The sequence below is a fragment of the Ziziphus jujuba genome, chromosome 5 (genome assembly GCF_031755915.1).
Source record: "Ziziphus jujuba cultivar Dongzao chromosome 5, ASM3175591v1".
Taxonomy (NCBI): Eukaryota; Viridiplantae; Streptophyta; class Magnoliopsida; order Rosales; family Rhamnaceae; genus Ziziphus; species Ziziphus jujuba.
Window position 1 is genome coordinate 731087 of NC_083383.1, and position 17498 is coordinate 748584.

The window sequence follows — 17498 nt, forward strand, 5'->3', positions numbered from 1 at the left end:
CAAACTAATTATATGCAATTTCCATAAGGAAAACACACAAAAAATGATTTTTAGGGTTTCTGAATACACCACAAAATATTATTGTATACACCCCAAAAATACTATTCATAGTCACTATTCACAGTCACTATTCATGCCACGTGTCACTATGCTGACGACAGGCTGACGTGGCACCCCATGCCATGTCATCATTCCGCTGACGTGGCACCGACCGCATAATCAAAGTGATGACGTGGCACCACGCCACGTCATCGATCGACATACGTGGCACCATACCACATCATCAGCCCGCTGACGTGGCACCATGCCACGTCATCAGCCTCTGACGTGGCTCCCTGCCATGTCATCATCCTGGTGACGTGTAACCGCCATATCATACCATACTGACAAGGCACCAGGCCACGTCATCACACTGATGACGTGGACATGCCACGTGGCGATCCTGTTGGCACTATTTATGACACGTGTCGCAACTGGAGATAGACACGTGTCACCTGTAGCAGGTCGACACGTGGACTGTCCAGAGCATGAAACGTGGCCGTCCGAGAATGAGACACGTGTCATCTGTACCAGAGCGACACGTGTTCCATCCATTGGGCGACACGTGGCTCATTGTTTGGACGACACGTGTAAGCCCATTTGCCATTGGACCGGATCTCTTGGGCCTTGATCTCAATCGGGCCTGGGTCCTGGGTTAAACAGTAGCCTGTTCTAACCTGCTCTAGGCTTTAGAACTGGGCCTGACCCAATAACATTTAAAAACCGGCCCAGCCTTTCAGATACAGCCCAAAGCCTATTTCTTTTCTTCTTCAACCTTCAACGGGGTCATTTTGACCCGGTTTCTCTGGTAAACGGGTTATACGACCCAGCAAGAATTTTTCTTCTTTTTTCCACTCTCCCAGTGGCCGAAAAATTACCAAAAATACACCAAAATGTTTAAAAATTTATGGGCAATTCAATTTTGGAAAGATTTTTGATCAAAAACAAAAAATTAATAATTACGCATAAATTTTTATACCCACGGGTTTACCAAATTTTTTTTTTTTTCTCCTTGTTTCAACGGTGAAACACACATGGAAATATTTAACAGTAAACAATAACATAGTAAACAATTTAAATTTCCACATTATATTTACATATATAAAAATTATTAAAACGTCTTAAGATTGTTGGGAAAATATCATAGATGAATATATGTAAATACATGTGGATAATTTAATACAAAATAAATAAAAATAAATAAAGTATTTTTGAACCTGTAGGTCTTTGAACTTGATCTGTATCTTTCTAGAAAGGTCGACCGAGGCCTGTGTGATACCACAGTGTCCTTAAGACGTTTTACGCCCACCGGTGCAGGAGTTTTGTAGCGAACGTCTCCCAGGATACAACGGCTGCAAAAACTTTCAGATACAGCACCTCTGAAGCTTTTCTCTGCGAACTCTCTGTGTATCTTCACTTTACCACTGTTTCTTTTCTTTTTCTTTTTCCTTTCTATATTTCTCTCCAAAAATAAAATTAAAAAAAGAAAGTTACAGTACGTGCAACCTTCAACCTCTCATTAGAAGTTTTTCTCCCGTAAAACTCTCTCCCACTATATCAAAAAGATTATTTTATTTAAAATAAATAAATAAAAATATTATATCAAAACTCAACAACCAAAACCCATATCATTCACACTAATGGGCCTAGGCCCAACTCTAACATATTTAACCCCCAAAACAAAAAAAAGGGACAAAATCTTAAACCTTTATTAAATTTATTGGTTTTGTAATAAGCGTTATGGTTGGAATATTTATTATATCTGAAATGTTTTCTATTTGATTTTTTTTATATTTTATTTCTCCTAGACGCTTAAGATATATATAGATATATATATATATATATATACCGTTTTTTGTTACATAAATCTAAAACTTCTATAGAGAGTATGTATTTAATTGGGCCTCCAGCCCAAATTATTTGGGAAAAAATAATAATGGGGCCCAGAGCAGTAAGCAACCCAAAACTTGGAGCGGAGCCGACTGGAAGGTACATTTTCATTTTTAATTTGGAAAGTAGAAAGGGTGTTAAATAAGAATTTGAAATTCAAAAAAAATGGTGCCGTTGGGCAACGATCGAAAATCCCCCGCAGTGAGTGACAGCCCCAACGGTTATAAATTTGAAGGGTCCGCGTTGCTTATGGTTTTAAAAGAAAATCAAGAACGACGAGAGAGAGAGAGAGAGAGAGAAGCAAAGAAAAGGAGAAATGGAGAAAGTGTGTTCGGGGTCGGCAATGGAGGCGTTTGAGAAATTGGAGAAGGTAGGAGAAGGAACATACGGGAAGGTGTACAGAGCGAGAGAGAAGGCAACGGGGAAGATCGTGGCCTTGAAAAAGACTCGCCTCCACGAGGATGAGGAAGGCGTCCCTCCCACCACTCTCCGTGAGGTCTCCATCTTGCGCATGCTCTCTAGGGATCCCCACGTTGTGAGGTTACTTACATCCTTCTTTTTCTGCATCTTTCAAGATTTTCACTTCACTTCTACTAATGCCCTAGGGTTTGCTTCGTTCTCTTTTTCTGTTTCAACTTTGATTTTTTTTTTTTAATTTTTTTTTATTCGACTATGCGCTGGATCTTGCTCTGATTTCTTTGCCTGTAAAAATTTGCACCTCACTTCTAGGGTTTGGTTTTGACATGGTTCTGTTTCTATCAATTCTTTCGAGTTTTGAGTATTGATTTTATTTGAACTTCCTTTTGTTATCAATGATAAACATAATAGGTTGATGGATGTGAAACAAGGGCAGAATAAGGAAGGGAAGACGGTGCTGTACTTGGTATTTGAGTACATGGACACCGATCTCAAGAAATTCATTCGCAGCTTCCGTCAATCTGGAGAGTGTATACCTTCCAAAATTGTTAAAGTAGGTTACGATTTGTTGCTAGTTTGTAACAAATTTCCTGCCAAAAATATCTCTGTCCGGTTTTCCTAGATACTAACTGCACTATAAATGTTACGGTGATTTTTGCAGAGTCTGATGTACCAACTTTGCAAGGGCGTTGCTTTTTGCCATGGTCATGGAATCTTGCACAGGTGATTTTCATTTTCCTCTCTCGGAGAAATTCCCAATCCTGTTATGTTTCAAGTTTCCCTGTGGATTCATTCATTCTCTGTCTTTATATGCACAGGGATCTTAAGCCTCACAATCTTCTAATGGACCGAAAGACAATGCAACTTAAAATTGCTGATCTTGGACTAGCTCGAGCATTTACTGTTCCAATTAAGAAGTATACTCATGAGGTACTTACTATTTGTTGTTGTTGTTGTTGCTGTTGGTTTTTTTGTTAGTGTACTCATGAAGCATTTTGATGGACAGACAGCTTTCGTGGCTAATTATATATAAACTATAAAACTTGGTTGTTATGGCTATTGCTGTGTTGCAGATATTGACGCTGTGGTATAGAGCTCCTGAAGTTCTTCTTGGGTCTACTCATTATTCAACCGCAGTAGATATGTGGTCTGTTGCCTGCATATTTGGTAGAGATCGTCATCACCTTCCTCTATGTTTTGGACTGTTTTTTGAGATCAAAATTGATGTCTAACCTCACTGCTTTTATTAATGTCTCAATTGTAGCTGAGCTTGTCACAAAGCAAGCACTCTTCCCTGGAGATTCTGAGCTGCAACAGCTCCTGCATATATTCAGGTTCCAGTTCTAGTTCTGAAGATATATGATAGTGCCTTTCTTTTTCCTTACCCGTTATTAAGGGTCCTTTTTTCTTCTGGTCCCGTTGATGCAGGTTGTTAGGGACTCCAAATGAAGACATATGGCCAGGTGTAAGCAAACTAATGAACTGGCATGAGTATCCCCAGTGGAACCCTCAAAGCTTGTCTAAAGCCGTTCCTGGTTTGGATGACGATGGGTTGGATCTGTTGGCTGTAAGTCAGATATTATGCTCACATTTGACTTTTTCATCTCATGTTTTGTTGAAATTCAGCAAATTCAACACCTGTTTTGTGTCTTTGTTTCCAGCAAATGTTGCAGTATGAGCCCTCCAAGCGTATTTCAGCAAAGAAAGCTATGGAGCACCCTTACTTTGACGACCTGAACAAGGCTGGTCTCTGAACTGAGCAAACACAGCAAAGCTAATGCGGATCGAGATTGTTCCTTTTGATGAACAAGCTAACAGAAGTTTTAGTGAATGTTATTTGCTTCCCTCAAGCATATATGTTAGTTGTGTTGAATTTGTCAATGTTTCGTTTGTTCAAGTAAAAAAACTGTTTCTGATTATTCCACATTCCTTAAATCTGGCAGTTGTGTTAAATATATGTTATGATAGCAGTTGTGTTAAATATGTTATGATTAGTTGATAATTCTCTGATAGAAAACATCAAAATTGAATTAACATTGGCAAAAATATGTTACAAAAAATATGTTGAAAGGTCAAACACTTCAGACCACAAGCCACATGAAGAAGGTGGACCAGAAAGTAAGTGAAATTGAAGCCAAGGCATATGTCCACAGCATGATGACTGAACATTCACTCTCTCCAGCTCCAAACAATTGAGTAATGGTTCCTGCCATACATATATAGGAAGTAAAAACTAACGCTAAAAACAACCCCCCGCAAGTAGTGGAAGAAAATAAAATTGGATTTGGGAAACATTCATACCTATATTCATAGCAGGTGGAAGTGCAAATTGAAGTAGAAGTACGAACTGGTACAATGGATCAGAGTGTACAAATCCTAATCTAATTGCCCCCTTAACAATCAACATACCTGTGAGTGGCAGGGCAATATAACGAGCAAGTACAATGCCAAGAATAATAGATTTCTGCATGCCCGACCCTTTCAAACCTGATAGATTAAATGCAACTTACAAGTTTTCTATTGTCAACATGATACATGTTAAGGAGAGACCTCAGATCATCATATATACCTTTGAGAAGATTTCCTCCAATTATTAGTGTGAGAGTTGGGATTGCTCCTTCTCTGCAGTAGTCATCAATAGATAATATAGAAGACTAATGAGATTTTAGAAGACGAAGTTTCTGAGTTCTAAAAATTGATGAAAAAACATTCAATAATTTTCTAGGATATCTCTTTCTTTCTAATGTTTAGACCAATCCAATCTAATGGATTGTAGCTTGTAGATCGTTTCATACCCCAACAAGGAAGCTGTGTCTTGGATCACTCGAAGAGGAGCCTCATCTCCTATCAAGGACTTTCTAATCTGAGGGACTATTCCAATTGCAAAGCCAACAAGCTACAAGTAAATGAAGCAAGTTCAGTCGGTTTCTCGAAAATAAGATCAAAATGTGTGTAACAACAAAAATGGTATGCTAAAAAGGTCATACAGCTCCAATAGTTGAAGGAGCAAATAACGACTTGAGGTTAAGCTTCTTAAACAGCATGGCAAAGCGTTGCTTTATTCCTAAATGATCAGCAACTGCCACCTGCCATATAAAGTTTAAGTTGGAGCACATTCCGATATTAACATATAAATGATTATTAAAGATATGAGTAAATGTTAATATGGTAGGAGATGGAAATGAAAATATAAGGGGAATATCATTAATATCATTGAGACTATTTTTCACTTAGGAGGTCAAAGTGGCTCAAGGAGATTATCAGAGCAGAGTAGGATTCTTCTTTCATGCCTCTGTCTTACTGGTTTTTCACAAGAAGCCTCAAACTTTATAGGAAAAAAGTAGATACATTACTTATTTAGATGAGAATGAAATAGTATTTAAAAAAAAAAAAAAAATGAAGAAGAAGAAGAAAGAAAAAAAGAAAGAAGAAAGGTTCCATCGCAACTAGAAAAGTTATATTAAGAATTCCTATAATGAATTAAAAAAAATAAAAGGTTGATGTTCAACTTAAAACAGTAAAAACCTCAGCTTTTCCTTCAGATAAGGTGCGAGGCAGTGCATAGTGATCTATATCATCTTCAGTTACTCCAAATTCCTTGGAAGAAAGTAGTGGTTCTGTGCGATTCCCAAGGTCTGATATGGAGGATTCCCTGGACGACTTGCTGATAGAAAAGTCCTTTCCTCCGGTATCCTTGCTGCTCCTTGAAGATATCCGTACGATGTTATACACGTAGGACCAAAGATAAATGGCACCTATCTGAAAATTCATGCCAAAAGGTTTGAACCAAATGAGAAACTAGATGCTTGACAATAATATTCTCTCTCTTTTTTTTTTTTTTTTTGGCCTTTTTTCTACATATATACACACATCTTTTCGAAGTAGATGGCATAACTTGCTAATTCACAATTGCAACTCATGAATAAAGGTATTATTATTATTATTTTTTTTAACTCGTAGCATACAAAGTAAGAAACATAAGTTGGAACCTTATATGTACTATAATGGGATCATCATGTTTTCTAAGTGCATAAATTAGATATGCATTTATTGATGTATAACCTTTTTTGTTGTACGAGTATTGAGTGATAAATATTGAATGTCAGTACTCAAAAGAAAAGGAAAAGGAAAAACTTACTGCCATTGAAAGTGAAGCATAGGCCAGTCCATAGGTATAACATGCGCCAGAATTTCCAAATGGGCTTCCTTTTTCCTTGCAAACCGCTGGAATTATAATGAGGAGCAGATTCCCCAAATTACCTGCTCAATCAACTCAGCAACAACCAATTTAAGATTACAAAAAAAAAATGCTTGCTTTTACTGTTCAGCTCATTGAACAAATTCCATTATCTAGAGTCAATCACAAATATTTGTGAATATAATACATAGGGCACATAATCTAGTGACGCCTATTTTATCACAAAGAAATTGATGGAAGCAAAGAGATGAATAAAATAGAAGGTAGAGAAGGGTAATTAATGTGTGTACCTGCAGCACAACAACCCAATATAAGGCCACGTAAATGCGTAGGTGGCCTTGTAAATTGAATGACGATCCATCCAAGAATTGAGCCAATAATAAATGTGATAAGGATGTTGACAGGCATGAACCACCTACCATGTTCATTCATTTATTCAATTGTCATTATATACGTATTAATAGTTGTTAGGCAACGCTAGGGTTGAATTGATTACACAAAATTGATGCAGTGGCCGTGGCCATAGTTTTAACTCACAACTTAACCATGCTATCGTATGTTATTGTTTTTGCAAGATTGGAGCTGACAAGCGCAGGATTGAACACATAGAAAACAATCTGCTTATTGAAAATTGGCAATTTAGAAATTAGAATGAAACCTCGTTAATAATGCTCGTATAAATCGATCACTGAAACTCCTGAAAATTAAAAAAATATTAAAAAACATGAAAGAAAGTAGTATTGTTTATTACAATAATGTTGAACTTACGGTGTTTAAGTGCTTTCTGGTTTCGGCACCCAAGATGTTGACGCGATCCAGAGCAAGATAAGAGCCGAGTGCAGTAACTAACAAAACTTTCAACACCGGAATCGACGCGGTGATGAAGAGTCGAAAAAGCTCCATTTGACAGGTTTCTTTCACTATATCTATGATCACTAAATTAAAGGCCGTATTTAAGCCAAATTTACAAATAGTAATAATTAACAAAAATATCAGAATATTATGTAAGGCCAGATTCTTTGAGCATAAATGTAGCTCCACAAACCGAACAAAAACAACTGAGAAAAGGACAAAAAAAAAAAAAAAATCCATTTTCACAAACAAGAAGAGAAAAGAATGTGGGACAGGCAAAGCAATGTAGATCCGGCAACGTTTTGTTTATTATATTTATTTGAATTCCTAACATTCGTAAAATTCCAAAAAAACGAAATAAAAAATGAAATTAATAAAACTTGGTAAAGCATGATGAAGAAAGCCACAAAAGGAAATATGAGAGAGAGAGAGAGACCTAGCGATGATTTGGTGGTGGTGGTATATGGATATTGGTTTCGGTTTCCGAAAAAAATAATGGCGGTAAATTAGGATATGGATTGGTCCTTGGTCCATGCAGATATCCTTGGCGGCGAACAACCTGTCCTCAAGGTGCAGTGGAAGCGCAAAACAATCATAACTATCGTTGAGGGAATATTTCAGCACCCTGTGTATGTGTTTGTCTGTGTCTTGCAGTTCCTTAAAACTACAAATGCAGATTGAGAGAGGGACACGACGGACAAGGTGAGACGCAGAGAAGGAGAGAGAGTCTTTTCCTTGAGCGAGAGATGGCACCGCATCCTCCTCCAGTACCACGTAAATAATTAATAAATAAATAAAACAAACACAGACTATTTGAATTTCGCATCACCTTATTTACCCCCAAAAAAAAAAAAAAAACAAAAAAAAATGTTTCTTACCACGTTTAAGACTGCGGTCAGCAAAATGGAACTTTCAGAATTCACCAATCTAATCTTAGTCTTGGTGATATATATATATATATATATTATTATATTAAAACTCCACTTGTACTTTCACTTTGGGCAGGGCCGCCTTAAAGTCATAGCCTACTAAGGCCAATGGCTAAAAAAATATTTATACATATAATATATATATGTATTAATTAAATAGAATATAATTATTAGTTTATTTTGAAAATATAATAATTTTGATTTTAAAATAATTTTAAATTATTTTTAATTGATTATTTATTTTTTTGGATAAATTCTAATCGATGTAATAATTATTTTTAATTATTTTTATTTTTAAAAAATAATATCAATTAAATCTAATTAAATATTTTATATTTTATAATTGATTAGATTTTAATGATAAAAAAATTAAATATTCTTCTTATTTATATACTTTTTCTTTTTTGTTTATACATTTTTTTTCATCTAGCTCATTTATTTTCATCTTTATTTTATTCATTCATTTTTTATATTTATTTAATTTTGATATCCAACCTATATAATTTGCAATTTTGATCCAAATGATTCTAAAATAAAAGATAAATTTGTAAATTATTATTTATTTTAATGAACTTATATTATTCATTCTCATAATATTTTTAATTTTTCTTCTTTGTTTTCTATAAATTTAAGATTTTAATTATTTATTAATTGTTATTGCTATTTATAAAAAACTAGATTTTATGTTTCTATAGTTTATGCTTTCATTTTTTACTCTTTATCGTATCTTAATTCAAATAAATTGATTAGGTTTATTTTGAAAACTAAAAATCTAAAAGAAAAAATAAATTCATAAATAAAAAATAGTACTTGAAATAATAAATTCTATTAAAAAATTAATTTTTTTTTGCAATGTATGGATTTATTATTTTGTGTTAGTATAGCTCTAGTAAAAATAAGTTTTTCAAAATTAAAATTAATAAAATTTTATATTCAAAAAAATTAAAAAATTTAATAATTTTATTAATTAAAAAATAATTATTATCAATCTTGAATTTAAAAATTTAATTAATACCTTTACATTAAAAAAGCCAAAAAATAATATAAATTTTACATAAAAAAATCTATTTTATCAAAAGTAATATTTAATTAAGGCCTCAAATATTGTTTTTTTTTTGCCTGGGGCCTCGAAAATTCTTGAGACGGTCCTGACTTTGGGTCCTCCCTCATGAATCATCATGTCCCCCCTCGATCGCCCAAATTATAAAGTTCATTAAACTCAACTGCTATTCGCAGTTTTGGTTGAGATTAGATTCTTTAAGCAAAAGGACGGCAATGAGGATGAGAAAAAGATGAACCAGGCTCTTCATCATTTTAATAGATTATACAGACATAGAGGATACACGTGGGAACACGTCTCTTGTTAATTTGCAGCAGACAGACTTTATAGTATATATAAAAAAATAAAAAAATAAAAAATTGATGAATATTTCAAAGAAAACGTACTCCGCTTGACTTAGCCAACCTTTCTGTTACACAGTGCACGCCATCATAATAGAACCAATGCCAATTTGCATTTTGCAACCATGATAATAACATCTTCCTGCTTCTATTAATTCATTTCAATATTTTCCAGTTTCCACACCCGCTAAGTCCAACCATCTCTTCCCTCCACCCAAACTTTTATTTCTATTTTCATAATAATTCATCTGCTTAATTTATCAATAACGCCGGATTACTCTTAACAATTCCAGTATTATATGATCGATCAACACGTCAATGTTCCCTAAAGCCAAGCCAAGCCAAGTAGGACCATACCACACGAGTCACCTCAATTGGTAAAATTTACTTTAACTTAAATAACACCATCTGTAGATACACAAACAATTTCACCGTTTTTAAACCACAACCATGAATAGAATAGCAGCATCAACCAAAATCGCACAATAAGCAAAATAACCGCACGCACTCAATGTCAACACTTCAAACCTTGTTATAAGCCCCAAATGTCATAAATATATATACAATGAAATTCTATGGTGCAGAGGTGACCTCCTCATATATATATATATCATCATTCGCATCCACTGTTTAGGCAGAGGCAGACCAGCCATAACAATATACAATATATAACGTCGCATTTAAGTAGAGCAGAAATTATATTAAACTAAGGTCCAAGAGGTGGCTGGTGATGCTTTACTGCTAAACATACTCTTCAATTTAATATTCCTGTCTCCCTTGACCTTAGAAAAATCTGTCACATATATCGCATTTCTTTTGGTGGAAAATAACGTGCACTGAGCACAACAAGCCTCTATTAAGAGAGAAGTCACATATATCGCATTTGTTGGTTCTGAATCTCATAACTTGCAATAACAATAAACCAAAATCAACAAATACGTTATAGAAACCAGCAAACCCATGAATCATGCAAATCCAACCAAAAAAAAAAAAAAAGGCATGAAATAGCAGACTCCTAAACTGTTAGTGTAATGATACTTTTGTTGGTGGCTTAGTTTCTTTTTGATGTTTAGTTACTTTATATTTAGTTTCTTTTTGATGTTTAGTTACTTTATATTCAGCTTTTTGGTAAAATACTGTTGTATTAGGTAACCAAAGTATGTCTTGTCTTTTGGTGGTATGATTACTGCAATAGTAGGTGAAAAGTAGGTGATGTACTGTTGTAAGCTTATGTTTATATATTTTTGTCCAGAAATGAATGATATAAGTTTTTCACACCAGAAAAACTTTCTTTTCTTTCCTTTCGTTTTGCTGTGTTTTTTGTCCAAAAATCCAACAAATGGTATTAGAGCCCTAATGATCTTAGAGGGGCTGTGAGTGAAATAGCAAAAAATACAAGAAACTTTCCTTCTACCTTTCCTTCCTTTTAAATGGCTTCAACTCATTTTTCTGCTCCATCACCTCCTATATTTTCTGGAGAAAATTATGCCATGTGGTCTATAAAAATGAAAGCTTACCTTCAAGCTTTTGACTTGTGGGAAGTTGTAGAGATCAATAGAAATCCTCCCCTTTTGACGGCAAATCCCACTATTGCACAAATAAAGCAACATAGTGAGGAGGTTGCAAAAACATTTAAGGCTTTATTTGCTTTACATGCTGGTGTTTCAGATGTGATGTTCACCAAAATTATGGCTTGCACTACAGCCAAAAAGGTCTAGGACAAGCTGAAAGAAGAGTTCCAGGGAAGTGCAAGAACAAGACAAATGTAGGTATTGAACTTAATGAGGGAGTTCGAAACTTTAAGAATGAAGGATTCTAAGTTGGAAAAAGACTTCATTGACAGACTAATGAAGGTAGTAAACCAAATCAGAATTCTTGGAGAGGAGCTGAGTGACAGAAGAGTTGTGAAGAAAGTGCTGGTCAGCTTAACAGAGAAGTTCGAATCAAAGATTTCATCCTTGGAGGAGTCAAAAGACTTGAATCAGATTTCTTTGTCAGAGTTTGTTAATGCTTTACAAGCAACTGAACAAAGAAGATCTATAAGACAAGAAGAGGCTTTAGAAAGTGCTTTTCTAGCACTACAAAAAGGCAAGTCTCCAGCAAGCAATAACCAAAGGAAGTAGTAAGGTGGAGGAAGTAATGACAAAGGATGAGATGGTGTTGGTACAAACAGAGAGGGTGAAAGAAAGAAGTTTGTGATGTGCTCTCATTGCAAAAAGGACAACCATTCTGAAAAATATTGCTAGTTTAGGCCTAATGTTCAATGTAGAGCGTGCAAACAACTTGGACATGTTGAAAAAGTTTGCAAAAACAAAGGAGAGCCAATACAACAAGCACACCAAGTACAAGTTGCTGATGAAGCATGGCAAAGTGAGGAAAGGCTGTTTGTTGCTACATGTTATGCAGAAAATGGTAGCAAAGAAGCTTGGTTGGTGGATAGTGGTTGTACTCAACACATGACACATGATGTAACACCCTGTACCAAAATATATATATATATATATATATATATACATGATTAAACAAGTTTGACCAAATTGACTAAGTTTGACCAAGTGAACAATATATGGATTTAAGTTGACTTTTTCAATAGCCAATATTTTGGTTTGACCAAGGTATCATTGTGTAGATCTCGTCGATACGAGTTCATAGACTGGCGGCATGCCAAATTCTGAGTTATGGATAAAAAGTTATGGTTCTGAGAAATTTTAAGCATAAGTTTTAAATCAGTGTCCAAGCCAGTCCCCAGTTTTTGTCTGTTAGTGACCCAACGCTTTATATAAGCCTAGGTAAGCGAGTCAAATAGGAAACAAAGCCCAAAATACCCATTTTTTTTCCCAAAACCCGAGAAATTCTCTCCTCAGACCCGTGGGTCCAAATTGGGTCGTTGCGACCCGTTTACCGTCGAACCGGGTCACTGCTGTTTTGCCCATTTCCGACCAACCACCACTTACACGCACCAGCCACCTAGGAAGGTCACTTGAAGGTGAGCTCAGCAGTGAAATTTCACGACAAGAAGCGGCCGGACGGGCCCAGATCGGGTCGTCGAATTTTCTCATTTTTTGGCCGTTTCAGGCCAACCCATACACCTTTTCCACTATTTTTGACCCCTCTGAGCTCATTTCCATGGTTATTTTGTCTAGATTCCTCACCATTTGAAAGATCCGACAACGGGAAGTTCGGCCGACGCTTCAACAGTGTTTTTCGGCCATCAGAGGAAACTTTGGACTAAGGTGAGCATACTGATGAGTTCCTTGTCTCTTGGGCTTTCCGTCAATATAAAGTTTGTGAATTTTGGAGGTCATTTGATAATTTTTCCATTTTTGGATCAATTAGTTAATTTTTAGATAAGTTGGGGACTGTGTTTGGATAAAATTAGTCAAATTAGTTAAAATTGGAGTTGAATTAGTGAAATTGGATATTATTAGGACCCAATAGGTGGTTTGATTTTGAAATATTAGGCTTCGGGTAAAAATCCCCAATTTTGGGTATCGGGTCCTAAGGACACGCGGTATAATTAGACTGCCTGGTGTCCAATTTATGCAATTTTGTAGTACTATAAATCATTTTGAGACATTTGGGTTATACAAGTATCTCTGGTTTAGTTGTTTGGAGCCTGAAAAATATTTTATTATATTATAGGCATTCGAGTTGAGCCTGGAGGCAATCCTGTAGAGGAGCAGGCATGAGCATCTACAGTACTGTGAGCGGTTACATCATTTTTAAATGATTTGGGTATATAGTATAGTATATATGTGGTTTAAATATTTTACGTATATATCATTTGATTGAAATGTTGTTTTATGCATATATAAATATTTGCTTTCACATATATGTGTTATCATTTTATATGACTTTTGATAATATTTTAAGTGATTTTCAATTTTAATGGATCCATAAATGGACTTGTGGTATTTAAATATCTTGGTAATTAAATTGAGATTTTAAATCATTTTGGAAACTATTTGGTTTGAGAAACCAGATTGAAAATCATATGATTTTAAATATGATCAAATATTTTATAATTTTATGTGCTTAAAATTGGTTTATGGTGAATATATTTCACTGTGGTATTTCTAGTTTTCGTATGAAATGATGTTTTGAGATTTTGAAGCATTTAATTAAGCGGTGGAAGTTTAAATGTTAAATTATGATTTATGATACAGTATCGTTTGGAAAAGTATATATATAATCTTACAAGATTTTTTCATGTATACTTTATTGGTTATTTTTAAATTGATGTACCATGTAATGTCAATACCTTGGATCAGTATTATATTATATTATATTACCGCGCGCTAGGTTTACCATGGTGTCGTGAGATTGGTTTCATCCAACGGTTATCTATTATTACCACGGAATGTGAGGTCAGGTTTATCCGACGGTTTATTATTATTACCACGGTGCCGTGAGGTTGGTGTCATCCAACGGTTTATTATTGCCACGGACCGTGAGGTTGGGTACGTCCCGACGGTTATTTATTATTTCCATGACACCATTCATATATTGAGGGTCATGAGGTGGGTGTATCCCACGGTTTACAGATTGATACATTGTATGGTACATTGTATATGTTTGTATATATTGTTGATTTACAAATATTGCGGTGATTTCTGTATTTTCATATTTATTTGGTGGAACTTTATTTATTATAGTTTATGCTCAAATGTTTATATCTGGATTTGAGACATTTCATAATATTACAATGATCGTTCATTCATACTTTTGAGCATTGATTTTTATGATATTAATTAGGGTACAAGTTTGGATTTTGTGAAATGATTTTTAAACGGGGAACTTTTCAACGAGTGGAATGAGAGGTCTTGAGAGAAAGATTTTTCAGAAATAAATCATTATTTTTCTATTATACTATGCCACTCACTGAGATTTTTTTATCTTACATTTTATTGTTTTAAATTCGTTCCCCTAGGCCCAGGCAGCTAGTAGCAGTCTACCTTGCGCATAGCTTATTGCTTGTTTCCTTCCACTACAGCAGCCGTATTTATCCTTTCTTCACCTATTATTATCTTCTGGATTTATTTATTACTTATTTGTACTCATAGAATTTGTTGACACTCTTAGAATGCTCTGATTTTAATTATGGAACTCAGTAGAGACCATGGTACTCATGTGTGTAGTTATGGCCTGTAGTACAGTAGGCCGGTTGTGGACTTATTTATATATATATATATTGATTGAGGTATTAATGTTAATGCTGGTGTTTAATTATCTACGTTTTAAGGTGAGGTTCCATTGGATATTTTCTAGGGATTGTCCAGTGGGACTTCACTAGGCGGGATCACCCGGGAGGTCCTGGGAGGGTTCCCGGGGCGGTTCCTGTCACATGATGCTGATCTCTTCAAGTGCTTAGATAGAAGCTTTGTTTCCCAAGTTCAAATTAGAAATGGAGACTTTATTCAAGTTTAAGGCAAAGGAGATGTGGCTGTGAAAACTTCAACAGGTACTAAACTCATTTCAAATGTGTTATATGTACCTGAAATTAATCAAAGCTTGTTGAGTGTGGGACAAATGCTTGAAAATGGATATTCTTTGAATTTTCAAGATAAGTCTTGCACAATATATGATCAACATGGAAGCGAAATTCTAAATGTTGGAATGAAAAATAAAAGCTTTGAAGTAGAATGGAATAGGAAAAAAAGTGAGGTTCAAGCCTCAGAAGAGAATTTTATTCAAGAACATGATGAAATTAAGGAGGAGGCTAATTCAGATGATGAAAATGTCATTGGAAACCAAGGTACAAGACCCTTCACTGATGCATCCGAGATAAGCATCCGAGGCACAAGACCTCTAGCTGATGCATCCGAGATAAGCATCCGAGGTACAAGACCTCTGACTGATGCATCTGAGAAAAGTGTCCGAGATACAAGACACCCATCTGATGTCCAAGGTAAAAGATCCCTGTCCGATGTCCGAGGTAGAAGACCTCTGTCCGATGTCCGAGGTAAAATATCCCTGATCGATGTCCGAGGTAGAAGATCGTTGACTGATGACCGAGGTAAAAGACCCTTGATCGATGTCCGAGGTATAAGACCTTTGTCCGATGTCCGAGGTAAAAGACCTATGACCGATATCCAAGGTACAAGACCCCTGGCCGATGTCCGAGGTAAAAGATCCCTGACTGATGTCCGAGGTAGAAGATCGTTGACTGATGTCCGAGGTAAAAGACCCATGACTGATGTCCGAAGTATAAGACCTTTGTCCGATGTCCGAGGTAAAAGACCCCTGACCGATGTCCGAGGTAGAAGACCGTTGACCGATGTCCGAGGTAAAAGACCCGTGACCAATGTCCGAGGTACAAGATCCCTGGTCGATGTTCGAGGTATAAGATCCTTGACAGATGTATATGAGAGATGCCACCTAGCATTGTGTGATCCAATTATTTTCTATAATGCAAATCAGTTTGAGACACGAAGAGAAGCCATGGAAACTAAAATCAGCACGATAAACAAAAACAAGACTTGGGAGTTTGTGAAAAAACTTCAAGGCAAAAAGGAACTTGAAGTGAAGTGGGTCTTTAGGACCAAGCTCAATGTAGATGGTACTATAAACAAGCATAAAGCAAGATTGGTAGAAAAAGAATTATGTGCAGCAATCAGGTATTGATTGTGGAGATACGTTTGCACCAGTTGCAAGGCATGAAACAATCAAATTTCTACTAGCTCTTGCTGCTAAAAAAGGTTGGAAAGTTTACCAGTTAGATGTGAAATCCGTATTTCTAAATGGTTACTTGCAAGAAGAAATGTATGTTGAACAACCTGAAAGCTTTGTTGTTCAAGGAAAGGAAGACAAAGTTTATAAGTTGAAAGAAATGGTAAAGTGAAGCTGGTTCATTGCAAGTCTGGGATCCAACTTGCTGATATTTTGACAAAAGCCTTGCCAAGAAAAAGGTTTGAAACATTAAAAAATGATCTTAGTGTTTCCAGCAAAAGTGTCAAGGAGGAGTGTCAGTGTAATGACACTTTTGTTGGTGTCTTAGTTTCTTTTTGATGTTTAGTTACTTTATATTCAGCTTTTTGGTAAAACACTGTTGTATTAGGTAACCAAAGTATGACTTGTCTTTTGGTGGTATGATTACTGCAGTAGTAGGTGAAAAGTAGGTGATTTACTATTGTAAGCTTATGTTTATATATTTTTGTCCAGAAATAAATGATATAAGTTTTTCACACCAAAAAAAGCTTCTTTTCTTTACTTTCGTTTTACTGTGTTTTTTGTCCAAAAATCCAACATAAACAGATCCATTTAAGTAAAACAAAAACTAAAGGAAATAGTATTGCACCATGAGTCCATGACTGCCTCCCCTGGAAGACCCCGATTGACAAGCGAAGCAATGGGCAAAGACAAAATTGAACATCCCTTGTGCCATTGAAAGCAATAAACAAAAGAAAGAGAAAAATAATAATAATAATAATAATAAATAAAAAGGGTCCAAAATTTGTGCATGATCGAGACAACTTATTCAATATTTATTGCTAATCCAGGAAGATAAAAAATTCAAGAAAAAAAAGGTGTGCCCAAGAAAACAAAAGGCTTTCCTCAACTGTTCAAGGAAAAAGAAGGGAAAGCTTTCACTAAATCACGCAACAGAAGAAAAAGAACCGCAGATGACATGCATATTTCATATGAACATAAGGTTTGTTTTCTTTTCTAGGTGTCCCAAGGATTCAGAACTTAATGCTTAAGGAAGAAATTAATAAATAGGATTTCTGGAAATTAATTACTCAAAGCTTACCCACGCATTTTCCCGAAAAAAC

General features: G+C 35.4%; 2 protein-coding genes across 5 annotated transcripts; one reads left to right on the top strand and one right to left on the bottom strand.

Moving 5' to 3' along the window:
* Positions 1–2137: 2137 nt before the first annotated feature.
* Positions 2138–4348, top strand: LOC107416003 (cell division control protein 2 homolog D). Its single transcript, XM_016024454.4, has 8 exons — positions 2138–2469; positions 2758–2899; positions 3008–3069; positions 3165–3276; positions 3420–3513; positions 3611–3680; positions 3775–3913; positions 4008–4348. Exons 1-8 carry the CDS (start codon positions 2246–2248, stop codon positions 4098–4100), a joined length of 936 nt encoding a protein of 311 aa, XP_015879940.3. The 5' UTR covers positions 2138–2245; the 3' UTR covers positions 4101–4348.
* LOC107416002 (protein PIN-LIKES 3) lies at positions 4330–8392 on the bottom strand. 4 transcript variants are annotated; one of them, XM_016024451.4, is made up of 12 exons: positions 8275–8392; positions 7833–8158; positions 7313–7479; positions 7082–7161; positions 6835–6959; positions 6485–6606; positions 5872–6105; positions 5334–5432; positions 5142–5242; positions 4916–4968; positions 4648–4833; positions 4330–4552 (listed from the first exon to the last, which is right to left on the bottom strand). In XM_016024451.4, the coding sequence occupies exons 3-12, from the start codon at positions 7445–7447 to the stop codon at positions 4428–4430; spliced, it is 1260 nt and encodes a 419-aa protein (XP_015879937.3). In that variant the 5' UTR covers positions 7448–7479; positions 7833–8158; positions 8275–8392; the 3' UTR covers positions 4330–4427. The 4 variants fall into 4 exon arrangements, with proteins under 4 accessions (XP_015879937.3, XP_024928906.3, XP_048332412.2 ...); XM_025073138.3 differs by lacking the exon at positions 8275–8392 and having other exon boundaries at positions 7313–7470; positions 7833–8257; XM_048476455.2 differs by lacking the exons at positions 5334–5432; positions 8275–8392 and having other exon boundaries at positions 7833–8260.
* Between the last annotated feature and the right edge of the window lie 9106 nt (positions 8393–17498).